This window comes from Desarmillaria tabescens (genome assembly GCF_030435595.1).
Source record: "Desarmillaria tabescens strain CCBAS 213 chromosome Unknown EV420scaffold_8, whole genome shotgun sequence".
In the NCBI taxonomy this organism is placed as follows: Eukaryota; Fungi; Basidiomycota; class Agaricomycetes; order Agaricales; family Physalacriaceae; genus Desarmillaria; species Desarmillaria tabescens.
In genome coordinates this window covers 69,059-86,516 of record NW_026848307.1, presented here as the reverse complement: position 1 = coordinate 86,516, position 17,458 = coordinate 69,059, and the positions used below count along the sequence as shown (strand labels likewise).

At 47.6% G+C, this 17,458-nt stretch overlaps 5 protein-coding genes and 1 non-coding gene across 6 annotated transcripts; 1 reads left to right on the top strand and 5 right to left on the bottom strand.

The window, feature by feature from the left end:
* Window positions 1-71: 71 nt before the first annotated feature.
* EV420DRAFT_1627869 (P-loop containing nucleoside triphosphate hydrolase protein) lies at window positions 72-2,154 on the bottom strand (the record flags this gene model as incomplete). Its single annotated transcript, XM_060476049.1, has 8 exons — window positions 72-616; window positions 668-785; window positions 838-959; window positions 1,008-1,203; window positions 1,255-1,499; window positions 1,553-1,871; window positions 1,923-1,999; window positions 2,130-2,154. The coding sequence occupies 8 exons, from the start codon at window positions 2,152-2,154 to the stop codon at window positions 72-74; spliced, it is 1,647 nt and encodes a 548-aa protein (XP_060334314.1).
* A 2,098-nt stretch (window positions 2,155-4,252) lies between these two features.
* On the bottom strand, window positions 4,253-6,472 carry EV420DRAFT_1521261 (uncharacterized protein). The gene is made up of 2 exons (XM_060472210.1): window positions 6,424-6,472; window positions 4,253-6,375 (listed from the first exon to the last, which is right to left on the bottom strand). Exons 1-2 carry the CDS (start codon window positions 6,424-6,426, stop codon window positions 4,429-4,431), a joined length of 1,950 nt encoding a protein of 649 aa, XP_060334313.1. The 5' UTR covers window positions 6,427-6,472; the 3' UTR covers window positions 4,253-4,428.
* On the bottom strand, window positions 6,473-8,367 carry EV420DRAFT_1521260 (uncharacterized protein). Its single transcript, XM_060472209.1, has 3 exons — window positions 7,345-8,367; window positions 6,838-7,284; window positions 6,473-6,786 (listed from the first exon to the last, which is right to left on the bottom strand). Exons 1-3 carry the CDS (start codon window positions 8,105-8,107, stop codon window positions 6,743-6,745), a joined length of 1,254 nt encoding a protein of 417 aa, XP_060334312.1. The 5' UTR covers window positions 8,108-8,367; the 3' UTR covers window positions 6,473-6,742.
* Window positions 8,368-8,405: 38 nt separating this feature from the next.
* EV420DRAFT_t87 lies at window positions 8,406-8,511 on the bottom strand. Its single transcript has one exon. It is a non-coding gene; the product is annotated as a tRNA-Cys (tRNA).
* Window positions 8,512-10,092: 1,581 nt separating this feature from the next.
* On the bottom strand, window positions 10,093-11,256 carry EV420DRAFT_1638942 (terpenoid synthase; the record flags this gene model as incomplete). Its single annotated transcript, XM_060476900.1, has 4 exons — window positions 10,093-10,428; window positions 10,480-10,768; window positions 10,823-10,879; window positions 10,931-11,256. The coding sequence occupies 4 exons, from the start codon at window positions 11,254-11,256 to the stop codon at window positions 10,093-10,095; spliced, it is 1,008 nt and encodes a 335-aa protein (XP_060334311.1).
* A 3,459-nt stretch (window positions 11,257-14,715) lies between these two features.
* EV420DRAFT_1140551 (major facilitator superfamily domain-containing protein) lies at window positions 14,716-17,453 on the top strand. Its single transcript, XM_060466029.1, has 20 exons — window positions 14,716-14,970; window positions 15,018-15,047; window positions 15,096-15,113; window positions 15,173-15,198; window positions 15,254-15,304; window positions 15,363-15,432; window positions 15,485-15,566; window positions 15,617-15,647; window positions 15,696-15,719; window positions 15,777-15,911; window positions 15,962-15,988; window positions 16,041-16,125; window positions 16,185-16,256; window positions 16,308-16,473; window positions 16,532-16,606; window positions 16,663-16,790; window positions 16,840-16,893; window positions 16,946-17,075; window positions 17,130-17,147; window positions 17,198-17,453. Exons 1-20 carry the CDS (start codon window positions 14,815-14,817, stop codon window positions 17,371-17,373), a joined length of 1,554 nt encoding a protein of 517 aa, XP_060334310.1. The 5' UTR covers window positions 14,716-14,814; the 3' UTR covers window positions 17,374-17,453.
* The last annotated feature ends 5 nt before the right edge of the window (window positions 17,454-17,458 follow it).

The following is a 17,458-nucleotide window of genomic DNA, read 5'->3' as shown; positions in this document are numbered from 1 at the left end:
CTACACTAAGTATCGTTATATGTACACGCATAACTCTAGCTAATACAATAATCATACGAAAGACGGCCATTTCACGCCATGAACGTAAACTGGAGGTCCTCACCGTCTATCTCCATGCCCCCTCCCCGTTCAGCGGCAGTTGCTCTGTCTTTCATTCGTTGTAGCTTACGCTCCCTCTTCCTTTCCCGTTTGAGAACCTTCCTGTTCAGGGGATTGCTCTTCCCCATCCTCTGCAACACATGCTGATCCGGGGGGTCGTCATACGACGGAACCAACTTGGATTTGCGCTGCCGCTTCGGCTGGCGTATGTTCTTATCACGCTCCGAGTCCGTAAGCATTGCGTTAGGCGTTGGGGGCTGAGGAGACGGGGATCGCGGTCGCTTGAGTGATTGCCTCCGGCTTTCTGGCGTTTCGTCTGTCTGCATATCGAATGACTCGTTAGCATCCCAGAACATCTCTTCTGCGTCATCGTCTTGGTCCATATTCACATCACCCCCAAAAGCACCCGCGTCGGCCGCGCCGAACAGACCTTCGAGCTCAAAGGGTTTGGAGAATGCATTCACAATCTGTGCCTGTCCAACGTTTTCGGCGCCGGGTGCGATAGTTGTTGCATTAACTAGATGGGTAATAAATACTAACGATAGGCACTGGGAAGGAGTGAGCTTACTGGTGGATGGTATTGAAGAGGGGTGGATTGTGGGAGGAATGGTAAAGTACGGGATCTTTTGATGGTTCCAGTCGGTTAAAACTTGACGAGCTGCAGCGAGAAGATCTGGTGTACCGCCCTGGGAGAGGAGTTCACACAGGGACAGCGGATACCCCGAATTGGGCACTAACCTTGAATAGCCTTCCGCTCTTGAGCGCTAGCATGGTTAAAAATTCCAGAGTCTGAGAAAATTCCGGTAGATCGTATATCCTCTGTATAGTTTCCTTTGGAGTTCTCGAAAGGATTTCTTCCACTGCAATTATAGTTAATAGATGCGATGGGGTTATCAATGAGGTCATACCAACGGCGACAGGATCGTCGACATCCTCCACTTTGACAACATTCCTAAGGAGTACGCTTCCTTTCTTCTGCCCTTTGTCTATCAGATCATCTTCGTCAAACACAACCCCGGGAGAGTCAACAATGCGCATGCCACGCTCTAGCTGCACTGACTGGAGCTCCTTTGTATGACCCGGTTGAGCGGCCACGGCGCATGCCTATGAGATACATTAGGCGAAAGGAGGAAAGACGAGATGAAGTGTGGATACCTTGCTTCGTTTTAAGCTGTTGATCAAACTACTCTTCCCGACATTAGGGTAGCCCACAACACCGATGGTAACACTGCTCGCTTTTGGCTTGTAGGCCTTCAGGAGTCTTATTAATGCAGGTGCGGTCCCAGAAGATATATTCGTCCGTTGATGCTGAGCCGAGCTGGGAGACAGAAAAGGAAGCGTGGGTGTAGAATGCCGTAGATGTTTAAGCCAAAGTTGGGCATTATCTTTCGGAATAAGATCTGTACAGTACTCCAGTAAGGAACCCAAAAATTGATTGAACACGGCCACGCACCCACTTTGTTGAGAACAAAGACCAACTTCTTACCCTCGCTCTCGCGCCTCCGTACTTCCTCCTCCACTAATCGGCTCCTGCATCCCTCTGGGTCGCGTGCGTCCAACACGAGAATGACTATGTCGCTCTCGTCGATGACCTTGTGCAATGTACGGACGTAATGCTTGTGCATCTGTTCCTTTGTCTTTCCACCGCTTGTCGATGACGACGGATCTTGTATACTGTCTGCTGTTTCCGATGCAAGACGTGCTAGTGATGATAATGTCGGTTCCGAGGCCATTATTGAGTCATCGTCTGGTCGTTGCGGCGGTGGCTTTGGCTGGATAGATAATCCTCAGTTCTGGATTCTCCAAAGACTCTCGCAACCTACACCATTGAGAAGCTGTTTAGCTGCATTTTTGGCTTTGAGGTCAGGTAGACGGGGAACTCCCGGGTCTTTCTTTAATTCTGAGATGTATTAGGAACGTCGAACTCTGGTAATGTACTACTCACTCGATTTCAATGGGACAACCGGTTTTTTTGATCCTATACATTTCCCATTGCAACAGTGAGGTATCGAGAAATAGACACAACGTACTGGTTCGTCCCATGGCGTTTGTCATGGCAGAAAACAAAGAAGATAAGGAAATTTGAAGGTCTTTGTGACACGTCACACATATGTGACTCATTTCGGACCGGTAGATCCGGACAGCGCTTGAGCTTGCATTTTTCAAACCAGCAGTTGTATTTTTACTAGTTGTCCTACTGATCATCGATCATCCATCTAACTCTTAATTTTCTCTCGACGGTGCGAAATTGTCATTATTCAGGCCTGTAATACGAACTGCGAAGGTATGGTTCCCGTGCCAATCGTGTACTCAAGCTCTAATCCTTAGATGTACATATTGCTTTTCGTTCATAAATCGAAAGGTAGAACTGATGATATACAAACCGGCTTAACGCTTTTTTCGTTGACGCTGATACAAATGTCAACAAGTTGACGCGCAATAGTGACTCAGAATTTAGTGAGTTGATGTCCGTCGGAAAGGTCTAATGTTGACTCGACCTTACCAAGGATGTCGATGGACACTCGAAACTGCCCCACGTCAAGTGTCGATACACTCAAATCTCGCCTGATATTCATCTGCGAACAGCATCTTTTGTCCTTCGCCGCGTGGCAGAACTCCCATTATTGCTGTCCGAGAAGTATTTCCTTCACATTCATTTCGACCTCGGAAAGCAGGTGGGTCTCAGTGGTAGCGTCGCCTTTAATTTTTCTACAGTATTGCGAAGGCCCGATAATTGACGTGGAAGATCTATCCGGAAGCGCCCCGAAGGCCAACGGTTCCGTCGACACGTAGAGGCCGGGGGTGTTATGGCATGGAAGCGCGTCATCCCGTATGCCAGATTCACGACGGCGAATCCTGTTTCATTCGCAGCTGGACCTTATCATGGTGCTGACCTGCTAAGGTTTAGTGTCTCGGGTCCAAGTGGCTACTAGTATGGTGTCTTTCTATCCATCTATGAGCCTGTCGACTTCCTCCTGGCTTCTGTTTCGGTGGCTCAGCCTGTTAAAAATCATCTGGATGAATTCCAAAGACTGTAGCGATTTAATAATCTAGATCTTCGGAGGTGCTGGAACCCGGTCACCCCAAAGGATTTGGAAGTATTTATTGGATGCTCGAAATCTAGCAAATCTCCGAATTCGGAAACGAGACATTGCTGCAGTCAAATGTCAAAGGGAGAGATAATCATGGGAACTTCCACTCTACGCCACAGACGAGGTTGACGACACGTAACCATTATCGTATATCTTTGGACTCTTGAATCGGACAAGGATATCGACGTCAGAACCCATACGATATTGAGCATGGAAGGCGCTAGCCTTGTCCCTTACTATATTGACTTCCTTGCCGTCTGAAGAATAAGGAGGTGATCATGCATCCTCGGCTTTATAGCCATGCCGCTTAGCTCGGTCCCACTACATACATTAATACAGTTTTCAACATCGCGACTTGGAAGTCCTGTGCTTGGAATAGCTGTGCTCGTCGTTAGACACGATCAATACAAGCGGGGTTTGGCGAGGAGTCGTGAAGGGAGAGCTAGTCTGAGTCTCCAGCCTGTCTTCAAGTTTATCAGACAGTAGCGAAGTTGGCAAGCCGTGCACGACTGAGGGTTTCCGGGTTCGAAATCAACAATACCTTCACCGTCAGATCTGAAGGAGCGGGCTCTATCGAAGTTCCAGTAACTCCAGTGTATGATTGACAAAATGAGATTCAGTCTCTTCATCGCGTCCTGAGCAATTGTCATTGTCCTGGATACTGCTGTCAGCTGATACATTCCCCTAGTGCCTCCTGCTACCTTGGTTGTCCAGACACACAGTCGCCACGTTGGGCTAAGCAAAAACAGCGCGCAAGGAATGTATAGCCCAGACGGGTATCATCAGGACGCTGACAGTTCGCCTCAGTGACGACTCCGACGTGCGTCACCATCCTCTTGTTGAAGATCTCCGTACACGCGACCTCCTTCGTCTGAATACTGACTAGCAATTTTAAGCAGGCGGTGACTTCAAACTGTAAACGGCGAGCATTTTCGGAACATGGTTCGTGAACTCTGGCAATTTACTACTCATTGGATTTCAACGGGACAACAGATTTCTTGGATCCTATGCGATACTTATTTCCATTCATAGATGGAAAAGTAGAATTGACGGTAAATACAACTGGATTAAGGCCATTTTTCAATTGACGCTGAGACAAGATGCCAGCTTGTTGACTCATTACAATGAAGTATGTAGTAAATTAATCCATCAGAAAGGTCTAACGTTTGACTCGACCTTACCAAGGATGAATGCTCGAAGCCTCCCTACGTCAAGTATCAGCGCACTCAAGTCTCGCCTAATACACATTGGCCAACAACATTGTTTGTCCCTTACCGCCTGGGACACTCCCGTAACTGCTGTCCGAGAGGTTTTGCTTTCGTTCCATGACGAAAGGAGCTTTAATTTCGACCTCAGAAAGTACAGGCGGTCCCCTGATGATGGCGTCGAACAAAAGGGCCTTTAATTTTGCAACGATACCGCGAAGGTCCGAAGTTGATATGAAAGATTGATCCGGAAGCGCCCAAAGAGCAAATGGTTTCGTTGACCCAGACGATACGAAGAGTTCGGGGGCGAGAAGGGGGAGAGTCATCCCGCATGCCAGACAGGGTCTTTTCGTAACTCCCAGAGTGTTTTCCACGACGATGAAGCCCATTTCAGAGCAGCTGGCTAGCAGTCGGAGCTCAGCATGGAGCTTGATATCCCATTTAGTTTCTCGGGTCCAAGCGGATAGTGTGGGTGTGTCTTTCCATTCATCCATGAGTCGGTTGACCTCCTCCTCCTGTCTCGGTGGCTGGCCCTGTTGAAGAATCGACGTGATGAATACAAAAGGCGACGGCGGTTGAGAGACCGTACAGTTGATCTGCGGAGGTGCTGGAGTCTGATCAGCCCAAAGGATCTGGAAGTATTTATCAGATGTCAGGAATTCGTTTTCGAATCCAGGTCGATTCCACGTTGGGGCATCGCTGCAGTCAAAGGAGGAGATGATCATGGGAATCACAATATCGGCTACATTCCGGGCGCCACGGACGAGGCTAACGATACGTAACCATCGTCGTCGAAAGCGACGAAGCCGTACATTTTTGGGCTCTGAGTCGGACAAAGAGACTGACATTGGAACCTGACCGATATTAAGCATAAAGGCGCTGTCTCCCAAGACCGCCATAGCTTGAACAAGGCTAACGAAACAATGATCAGAAACTTTCGCCTTATCCCTTGCCAGATTGACACTCCTGGGGCCGTTCTGGTATCGAAGAATGAGGGAGACGATTGCCCGAAATAGCGAACAGGTAACTGTATTGCCCAAGGTGGCGCGATCAACGGATGGAAAGTGAGAAAGTAGCTGGGCAAGCGCATCCTTCTGTTTTGTAACTATGCCATCTAGTTCGGTCCCGCCTCTGCGAGTCCATTCATTAATACAGTCTTCAACATCGCGACTTGGAAGTCCTGTGCCTGTAATAGCCGTGCCATCGTCTTCAAAAGAAAGGCTCTGCAATAAACGGAAGAATCTCTCGTCGAGCCACGATGAGCAGCATTCCCGCCCTAGAATGATGAAGGAGAACCACTGCTCTGTGATATCAGGATGCAAAACGCCGTGCAAGAAAGCTTGTTTCACAAGCTCGGACGTCGATTTGAAGTAGGATGGAACATTCTGAGCCTCGTTGTTAGACAAGATCAATACAAGCGGGGTTTTATGAGAAGTCGAGGGTGGGATATCCTGAATCTCCAGGCCGTCTTCAAGTTCAGCAGATAGTAGCGCAGTTAATGAGCCGTGCAGCGACTGAAGGTGTTCGGGTTCGAAATCAATAATAAGGTCATCGTCAGATCCAGAGGAGGGTGTTTCTATCGGTAGTTCTAGTAGGTCCATTGCGGGGTTGAAAAAATGAGATCCAATCTCTTCATCTCTTTCGCAAAAGTTGCCGTCGTTTTGGATATCGTCATCAGCCATTACGTTCTCCGGCGCCTCCTGCTGCCCTGGCTGTCCAAACACAGCCGCGACGCAGTCGCCATGTATGCCTTGACAAAAACAACGCGCTAGGAATGTCAATGCCATCAAAAGGCCCAGACGAGTGTCATCAGAACGCTGCCGATTTGCCTCAGCGATGAGTCGGTCGTGGGTGGCCATCCTCTCGTTGAAGGTCCTCGTACACGTGAACTCCTCCGTCTGAATAGTGAGCAGTAGCTTCAAGCAGGCGGCAGCCTCAAACTGTAAATCGGCGAGTATTTTTGGGTCGCGGATCGTGGCCTATGTGAAGAATGAGGATTATAGATAATGAGAGGCGTTTACACTTACCATAGAAAAGAGATCCAGTCAACTACTAGATAAATATCCAAACGAGCGTGGTTCAAAATTCGTACAGGTAGTGGTAAGGTGCTCAGGTTGGAGTTCGAAAGCGCTGAGTAGCGAGTAAAACACGTGCCAGCTGCCAGTGTGTTTGTTTGGTCAAAGTAGCTTTCCATAGTCCTCGGGTACATGCATGTGGTGGGAGCTAAACGTTGGTAATGAAGTCACCGTCAATAGGAACTCTTCTCGGACCTGGCACCTCATACTCAATTCCATCGCGACAATAAATCCATTATGAGCCGTTGGGAAAGCGCGAGTGCCGTCAATGTCAAATTTCTCTTATTTGCATATGAGCAGAGAACTCTGCTGGTTCTAAATGTAAATCTATTAGCCCAAGAGTATTATTGAAAAATGCCAACGCACTTTTCTTAATTTCACAATGCAAGCGTCCCATTCTGTTCGTTTCGGGCATACCTTCATGCCACAAGAAATTTCGAAAATGTTCTTCGAGTTCACCAGGCTCTGACCACTCATAGTAACAGTAGTCTTCGATTCCGGGATATCCCAAGTTGTAATCAACGTATATATCGAGCCGAACTGCTAATTTCCATGGATGGCTAGCAAGAATACGATCTAGCTCTTGCCAATCCGATCGAAAATGAGGCAAAAGGATGGCATCGTAAGGGCAAAAAACGACCCTGATAACGATATCTTCCATGGACGAGGGAAGCGCCTTGAAGAACGGGTACGCCCATGGAAAAGGCCCTCGCCAATCAGTTGGAATCCTATCAATGGAAGCCCATTGACTCTCAAAGTAAAGGCTGGTGTGGATACTGCGAAGTCGGCTGAAGGGCCTTAAATCTATGAGTTCTATGACGAGATATACCATTAGTTGATCAGACAAGAGAAGACACAACTTGAGAGATTCACCACATTTTGTGACATGCCGGAGGAACAGTGTCAGAACCTCCAAAGAGGAGCTGGCAGAGGAGAGTATAGACGAGGTTGCGCTGACTTCCCGGACTGAACTTGCCAAGATGCTGAGAACGCAGAGGTTCGCTACGGATACTGTGGACTGTGGGGAGAGCAGAGCTTCCGTGACGGACCCATCCACATTAAGTTCTAAGGTGGAAGGGCAACAACTAAATTGACGGCTTGGAACCAACTCGGTTGTAGCTTTGGCATCATTGATCCAAATTGCGTCCATAGTGATGACTTCGAGGTCATTGAAGCTGACCAGTAGGGAATGTAGTTGAGATGCGGTGTCAAAAACTATCCCATACAAGATAAGGGTTCGAACACTGGAAATCGAACGAGGTGCAGGAAAGGAACCAGCGTTGAACCTGGAAATGTTCGCCTGCGACAAGTATAAGAAGAACCGGTGGAGGTTAGGGAGGAGCTGCAATAGGGACGGAAATATGCCAGTACCACTCTCCTCCTGATACCAAAAAAAGCTGATTACGAGAGAACGAATCGATGCCGCCATATATTTCGAATCCACAAGGACTTTTTGGAGCTTGAAGCAGATATCTGCTGGAGGTCCACGAGAATCCCGGACCTTTAATTTCGCAAAAAGGAGCCTGTTGCTCGGAAGAAGAAAGGACGAATGTGTCAATGAGCAGGCCTTGAGGGAGGGGAAATCGAAGCGGAGATGGCTTAATATTTCTTCTAGTATATCTTGAGGGAGAGTCATGGTCGAATCTATCAACGTGCGAATCAGACAAAGCGCATGCCCATCGCCAGACTGCGGATCCTGCCCGGGCCGTCCGACCTGATTGAGACCACCATGTCTAACTATTCCTTGCCGTTGAGGACCGTGGCACAAGCTAAACACAAGACAGCAGCAGACTGCAACTCCGCCAACGTCATGGGCTGACTTAGCATTATTTTGGAAAAAATAGCTTCAGAAGACATTCGCTTCTGAACGCCCTTGTCCTTGTCTGATGATTCAAGAACAAAGAAAAAAAAAGTCACAAAATGTGACAAAAAATAGACCCCAGCGTGACTCGAACACGCGACCCCGAGATTACATAATCGCAGCGTCATGTGTGACGTCACAGCTGCAATCTCATGCTATAACCACTTAGCTATGGAGCCTATTTAATATTTGAGTCAAATAATACTAAGATGGCTCAACCTCCGTCAACTTCCGCTTATGGTTGCCTCTGATTGCTCGCTCTTTTGACTCGATGCCTTTTGGTCCTACAGGTGTACCTTCTGGCACCAAAACCACGCTGTCTGGTAACTGGCTTGCGAGGAACGCACACTTGTCTCTAAACTGTTTTTTTCAAAAAGCGGTCTCCAAATTTTACTGAATAACGTGTCTGCCCGCAGGGCGCGCTTGCAATGCGGAAATGCCCAGGACCTCAGTGAAACTGTCATACCTCTAATAGTGCCTCGAGAATCACACTGGTCGTTTCGACGAACTCTATGGCCTCTAACTTCATCGGGTGCGACTTCCCATCCTGATATCGTCCGCAACGTGACAGTGTTGCACTGGGGCGGCCCATAACCGTGACTGCACACTGTGCGACAAGACTGGGCCCATCGACCGGTTGTCGAGTATCGAGTGGCTGTGTTTGACCTGTATGGTCACCCCTGGAAATACCGAGGTGACCATTTCGTAGTTGCCTTGGATAATGGCCAAGACTCGGAGGAGAGCTACAGCGATCCTGCGGGAAAACTGGAAATCACTCTGAAGCTTTGAAATCAACTCGAAAAGGTCTATCTTCGGTGGCGCTGATCGCCATGGTCGCCTCCAAAGTATTCATTTTGCATCACCGCTCCCTAGCCCATTGCCATAACGGACATTTTGTCCAAATCTCCGGTGTCCACATTTCGTCTATATCTCCTTGTGAAAAGCATGGGTGCGCTTGCTAACATCGTCCTACACGCTAGCAGTCGAGTTCCTTAGATTCGCAGAACGTCACCATCCGCCGTCCCTCGCGATCGAAAATTACACCATTACTGTCGTCAGACTTCGATGATGAATCTCCTGTTTTGTCGTACTCGTTACGACCTCGTCGGTTTTTGTCAAGTCTTCCATATGTTTACAATCTTCACTGAAGTCCGCATCATCAAGTTCGGATATCATTTGGATCGTTCTTCTGGAAGGAGAGAATAAATATATACTGCGCTGGACCCTCACTAAGTATGGTCTTCGATGTCCTTTGTATGTTTCAACATCTACCTGTATTTCGTCTCCCTACTGCAATGGTACACGCTCTGGACGGTAATATCGACGTACTCCATGGAATGTCTCTACTCTACGAGACGTATGCAACTGTGTAGTCACAACAATATGAGCTTTCATGGCCACAGCACCGTACATGGCTTGCCATATCAGGGTTGTGGATCCGGTCGTTCGCTATTGGAACCTGGCACCGGTACCAGCACCCCCACCCCCACCACTTCGTTTGGAAGATGCCGAAACGCTGTCACCCCAACATCGTAAGAGTCATAACGCATCAACTTGAATTGTTGTCGGTCACTGAGGCAGGCAAATAATCCTTCCTTAAATAGAGGATCTTTTATTACCCTCATCATATATACATACGATTCGTTAGACATCTCCAGTTTCTAGTATGATACTATAAAATACATTTCAGACACACTGTAACGAGAATACTTAGCACGAATACCCGTATTCGTACCACTGGCACAAAGGGTACGCCTGTTCTAGCTGCGCTTCGGAAGAAGCTGAACTACCCGATGGACCTGAACTTCTGCAGCACTTTCACCAAAGTATCGAGGTGTAATGAACGACCAGTCATCATCCGTGCATACCCAATATGCCATGCCGAGAACAAACTTCTGCACGTATGTCCCAATTGGCTCAGGAAATACGGGCACGCGCTTCATATCCTCCAGAAACTCTTTCGATACCTGAGTGTAACGTTCCGCAATGAAATCAATAGCCTGCTGGACTGTCATATCCTTTTCGGCCATTGTAACAGATACGATATTGTGGTTTTCGTCACCATAAGACTGTTCGACGTTGAACGAATAAATATCCTTAGTCACCCAGTAAGCAAGTAACTTCCCCTCAATAAGAAGAGGACCTACGTTCGCAAGGATACACATGTCGATGACACCCAACACCAGCTTTTCTATCTGTGGATGTCGTATAGCTTCATCTGGCACATCTTCTGAGAGAAGGAAGAACTCCAGTGAAGGTCTAACGCCAACGGTTCCGCGTCGCATAACAAGATATTCTTCGATAGGACGGATTATCCCGAGATCACGATCCTCGGCCTGCTGAACGACGGCATCTGTGTACTCCGCAAAAGTCTCTGTGAAACGTTTTGCGGTCGATGGACTGGTGCGACCTTCCTCGAGGGCTCGGATCCAGAAGCTAAGTTAAACTTAGTCAGCAGACGAAAGATGGAGTCTTAGATCTAGGTCGTACTCTCGTGCCATGATGCCAAGAATGTGTTCATTCGGAGGAGGAGGTGCATAAGGATTTCTGAAATGCAAGGAGTCAGTGAATGAATATCAAAGACGAAGAAACTGTTACTTTAGTGAGTTCATGATGGCATCAGCTTGCTTCCGTACCGTAGGGCCGTCCGCCTTGTCGCTCAGCTCGTCGAAAACAAAATAAAAATTGATCAAGTCCACGCCAGCGCGGTATTGCGCCGGCTCAGCTTTCGAGTACGCCAGTGCAGCGAAAGCGCCAAAATTCCAACGATCAAAAGTGGCTTGATCCCTGGCACTGAATGCATCGTAGCTTGCAACCCATGCAGCGCTTTCAGCGTTAATCTTCGCGGCATGGGGGTTGGGAGTAGCTTTAAAGGGCCACCCGGACAACAGATTTGGTACAGTATAGGTCTGCGGTGTCGACATATTCAAGAACGAAAGGCGGGGATTAATGTGCTATGTCAGCGCAGAGGCATAATCTTTTATACAACTCACCACCCACACAAAAAAATTTCATCGCACCGATCCTCCCCGCAATCGAGGCGGTCGGCAGAACTGACATGAATCACAAAGAAGGGTCAGTGGATAAAGACCGGTAACACCCTGAGCACAGGTCCTAAAGCCAGCGCCAAAAGAGCATGTTGTGGTATATTCACCATACTCATGGCGTTTGATAGATCCTTCTCAGAAAAACCGCATGTCCAGTAGCAGAGTCGACTGACCTTCGCATTTATAGTTAGTCTCATTGGAGGACCCTTCTTCAAAGGCGCCAGGGTTTTGTTCTATGCTGCTAAGCATCGGACTCAGCGCAGTCAGATATGTAATATAGATACCGAGAACTTCCCGTTTTGACCTATGTCGCGTAGTTTAGGTTGACCTTGGGCCTCCATTCTTCGGAAAATTGTTCCAAAGATCAGCATGTTAAATACATAAAAAACGGGCATCACGTACACTGCGCCATGCCGCCTCCCTTTTGCCGTGGTCTTCACGAGGGCACTACCTATCTGGAGCAAGCGGCGGCTAAACTAGCGCTTAGCTAGGAGGTGAGGTGTTAGAACTTGGTAAACAGAGGAGCCGGGGGCCATGGTCACGGGCGTTGAAAATCGTAAATCATGAATGCTATCAAGACGGGTTTGAGCAAATTTGCCTTCATTCCACCTCGCACCAGTCGAATGAGACAAGGAAACTTTCTCGGACACTTATCTCAGTCGACTGGCGCGAGATGGATGGAAAAAGTATCAGGCATGAGACAGAAGATACCTGGACCTAAGGGCTCGCATTGATTACAGACCATAAAAATGTCTTAATTGGTGCACTTAATTGATGACGAAAGAGAGTAGCATTCACAATCAAACCGCCGTGGTTTCCTCGGCTTTTCAAATCTCCAGAACTAGTACAAAAGACGGTCAGACACTGAATAGGGATCGGGGTAAAGGAAAAATACTTGCAACCATGCCCAGATATTTCAGTAATGGTCTGCGCATCCAACACGGAAGTTCTTCTTCGCTTACCATCGGTAGTTTGGTGTAAAAAGACGGGTTAATTCATCGGTAGGCAAAATCTAGGCGCCAAGGGAAAGAACGTAACCTACCCATGCAGCGCAATGGATAAATCTAGCTCAGGCTCCACCTTACGCGATCCGAAGTACAATGAGATGGTACCGCATACGAGAGCAGGTTATATTTTAATAGGGTCTTTTCTTGAATTAGCGAGCCCTTTCTGGACCTCGCAGTTAGATAGCGCATTCCTTCGGCAACGGAATTAACGAGGACTGTCGAAAACATACCGGTGATGCTTGCTTGACAGTCATAGTTATACCGATAAACAAACATGACAAGGCCCCAGTGGGCGTCGGCATTTGTGGCCGACTAGCGGTGCTGCGTTGAAGACGTTTATCGAGTTTGTCTGTGACCTGTAGCAGCATTAGAAAACGAGCATAGCGCGAAGACCCATGGTGAATTGACGACACTGTTGGATGCTATGCACTGATAGGCCCGTTTCCTCCTGTCTGAACGCAGTATCCTATGAATGTCTCTCATTGAGCGCATGCCAACGAGAACAGAGCTAAAAATACAATGTATATGGAGGCGTCGATTTGCTTCTGCATTGAAATTCCTCTTTGGAAGGGAGGAAAGAAGCGAGTAGATTTTGAGTTTGGCGTGACTGATTCCAGTTCTGGCGCATCCGCCCTCTGCTCGTCACCACGCAAGTTGGCATACTCCTTTGGCTGGCCACTATAATACTGTCGACAAACATGAGTGAAAGCAAACTGGGATAATTCACGCAGAAACCCCTGGACCACAGTCCATATGACACCAATGTGATCAGAAACCCAGAATCTGACCCATGGTGAATTGACGACACTACCGGGTGCTATGCACTGATAGGCCCGTTTCGTCCCGTCTGAAGGCAGTATCCTATGATTGTCTCTCAGCGAGTGCATGCCAACAACGAAAATAGAGCCATAAATACATTGTATATGGAGATGTCGATTCGCTTCTACATTGAAATTCCCCTTTAAGCTTGGCGTGAGTGCTTCCAGTTGAGCATCACGGGAGCTGGTATACTCCTTTGGCTATACTGTCAACAAACATGAGTGAAAGCAAACCGGGATAATTCACGCAGAAGCCCCTAGACCACCATCCATATGACGACCCGCTGATATACTTACACTGAAACGTATTCGTTTAGCTAAAAAAAAAGACGGTAAGATTGACTTTTTCACTGCTTACTTTCAACCTAGCTGCCTTCAGCAACTCTTCAAACCCTATACATGGAGGCTACCACCACTATAATAAAAGCTTGCGGATATTTGTCAAGTTCGACACCAATGTGACCAGAAACCCAGAATCTGGCTTCCTGGCCCTCATGATCATGCCACTGAATGGAAAGAAACATCGTTTGGACGGCAGCGGATTCTGCTGCGACGATTGTGACTCCGCCTTGACTCCAAATGTACTCATGAGCGAGTCCAGACAGTAATGATCAGGCGGGCATTGGTCCGAGGCCGCGTCCGAGAAACGGCTGAACTATGCATCAGAGCTTCTGAAGGCTATCCATGAGCGATGTAGAACGAAGAATGAGCCAGAGCCTGCCGTTCAAGCTCCCGAAAGCCGGGGGGTTGCCGTTCTGATACACAGTAGTAGCGATGCAACAGGTATTATTGGAAGGCATCTTGTTGAGCAACGAAAGCTGCGTCACTGTAGCGGCTATTTCACAGATTTCCATCTTGTCGATTCGAAGTGCAGTGTGCACTAGTGAGCAAGCTGCACATTCGTTGTTAAATCCTGGCCGTTTTGGTGGTTGCTTGAAAAGATTCCGCTGCTCCGCATTTTGGAAATTTCGCCGCTGTGCGGCTACCGGGCCGAGTGCCCGCTCTTGAACACCAAACAATCTCGAGTTTCTCTTTCCTGACATCCAGCTACTTTGGTAGACGTTTTTTTTTGTAATCTTGGACTCTGAAATCAAGGTTCATCACAACATGAACCAAGAGTATTGGTCTACTTCTAGTTCGCGATGCAGAAGCAGCGCCGCAGAATTCCAAGTTGGCTTTTCGACGGCGACACTGTCTTTGCAGTGACACCAGGTAATTGTCAACGTCTCTGTTTACTCTCTGAAAATCTGATACATATGAGCTACTACCAAAAGGATTTCAGTCAATTTCAGTACCGTGCCACCTTACATCCCCTTCTTTTGGTAGTAGAGCTTTGGGCAACCATTTGTGCAAGGACTCACGCATTACGACGTCCAGCACTTATTTCGTCAAACATTCGAGGGATACGTAACCTTCTCATATGCACCCCCAAGTTTGACAGAAATAAGTCTTCTCAGCGGTGCGCTCTCTCGCCCTTATGGATGGATGCTCCCGGAAGCGACCAGAACCTATGGAATTAGCACGGGACGACACCTGGGCACAACTGACTATCGATTGCGGGGGAGTATAAAACGAAGGGCAATCGATGCTGTATTCTTCAGCAGCTCGACATGGCTTCAAATACCACCTTGGTAGGGTCCATACCTGAAGTGATTGACAGTGACAAGCAGAAAAAGTCATTCCTTCAGCGTGTGTCGCCCTCGTCATGCTCTGCAGAGAGACGTCTCTTACTCAAAATTGACGCTTCTGTCCTCATATTTGCCTCGGTCCGTCATTTTCTCCATGTTCTCAGACGGTTCTGACGTTCTCAAAGTTGGGATACTTCATCAAAAATTTGGACCAAGTGAGTATAGTATGACCTTGCGGGTTCCGTCGTTAATCCTTCATGCAGAGCAACGTGTCAAGTGCAGTGAGCCATACGCTTCGCATGGGTCTTTTATCGACACTGACTTTTGAATATTCATGCAGTTCTTTGCCGGCATGCGCGAAGACTTGTAAGCCAACGGTCTCCTTCGGTGTCTCGTCTCTCACTGGCAGGTTATAAACCAGATCTATGTATGGCAACCAACTTGTCCATGTTACCTCTTGCTGGGCTGCTGGGTAGGGGCACAGTTCAAAATTAACTTTTCAATCTGGCTGATTATGTCGGCCTTGGCAGATATGTCGTCGGACAAGTCCCGTCAAACTTACTGCTCACAAGGGTCTCTCCTCGCTACGTTATCCCTGTTGTCAGTCTTCATCCTCCAATATACCACGTATACTTATAATGTCTCTGATAAGCTTGAGCTCGCATGGGGACTAGCTACCCTGGGAACTTTTGCAGTCAAAAACGTGAACCAGCTCTTTGCCATCAGATTTCTAGGTTCGTTATGATCAAGTCTTTCTTGTGCTCACTCTCACATTTGGTGACAGTCGGTCTGTTTGAGAGCGGATTCTATCCTGGGTATATTTATTGTGAATTCGAATGCGTTCCTGCTAATCTCTATATCAGTATGCACTTCATTCTCGGCTCATGGTATCTTTTTCGTATGTATCGAGGATATTAAAGTCCTGAGACTTGCGGTTGCTTTAGGTATACTCCCCGTGAGCTGGCTAAGAGAGCAGTCGCTTTTGGCATCGCCGGGACCCTTGGAACTGCGTCTTCAAGTTTTCTGCAAACTGCCACTTACAAGACCTTGAATGGAGTAAATGGGCTGGCTGGCTGGCGGTAGGCTTGTTGAATCAATTACATTTCTCTTTATTCTTACACGTTCACAGATGGCTGATGATTGTAGATGCCGCCATGTATGTTCTTCTTTGCTGCTATAAACTTGGCAAGTATTGAAACAAAAGGAAGTACGTTCCCCGTTGCTCTTCTCGGCTTTTTTTGCCTTCCGGATCTCCCTTACAATGCAAAACCTACCATTCTTCTCAATCAAGACGTACGTCTCTATTTAGATCTAAGTATCGCTTGATCAAACTTCTTTTTTTAATCATCCAGGATATAGGTTTGGCACGAGCCAGAATGAGAGCTATAGGTCGTAAGGAAACTGAACCATGGTCGCGAGAGAAGGTTCGCAGCATCCTGCAGCCTTCTGATGCTTATACTGACAGTAATTGGCAGCTACGCCGCATCTTCAGCTCTTGGTATATCTGGATCTTGCCCATTGAATACGTTCTATGGCTCAACGGCGCTATTTCATCACCTATACAATATTGGCTTAAGAGCTTCAACACGACTCCTCCGCCGGTCCCAGGTAGGAGATTCAGCGTCACCCAAATCCAGCTACGTGCGTCAATTTTACTCTCCACCTCATGGTTGCTTAGCTGGTTACTTTCCTCATCCAGTACCGCTTCCTACAACCGCAATTGCCATTGTCTGCGCCTTTACTTTTGCTTGCCTAAGTGATGGCCCCTTCAAGGGTATGCAGAACACGGCCTCCTCCATTGTCTTGGTGCCCTTTTGAACTTCTTGGCAGGACGCAGATATCCGTTTGTCTATTTTGGTGCCGTGATACACCTCATTTTAAACACTGTTTGGCTTTTAATGCCGTTATACAAAAACATTCCTAGTCATTTCGCCTACTTCTATTTGACTGGACTCAGCGTATGCATCTACACACAGCCTGTCTGGACAACTAACAAGAATGACTTAGTCAACCGCTGGCGCCCTGATCCTGAACTGGATCAATGAAATAACGGGGGGAGACGTGAGAATTTTACGTTTCGGTGCACTTGGTAGTGTCACTCACACTGTTTCAGACCGAGCTCAGAGCCCTCTGCGTAGCACTCGCGAATGATCTTGCCTATGTGGTTCAAGCAATTGCTCCCAACTTCGTCTGGAAAACCGCAGATTTTCCTCGTGCACAAAAGGGTTATCATTATTCTCTCGGTATGTCGTAGCACATAACATTTGTGCGCCGGCTTCTAACACTTCGTTTCCCAGTTCTCCAGACCCTATTGAGTATGTCCACATTTTATCAACAGGACTTGCGCTCTTACTATCGCACGTAGTCCTTTGGACGAGTCTCATACTATTCCTTCTCCGGCGAGACCAAAGGAAGGCTGCTCGTCGTTTCCAACGGCCCAATCTCGAGGCTGGCCTTGATGCCTCAGACTCAGATATTTCATTAACTGACATAGGATATCCTGGAAGGGCGACAATTAGGCCACAATACCGTCCAGGGTGAAAAAGAATTGTCATGATTAAGAGGCTTGTTTAAGAGGTATTTTTTTCTTTTAAAGGTTATGGCTCTGAAAACTTCAACGAAACGA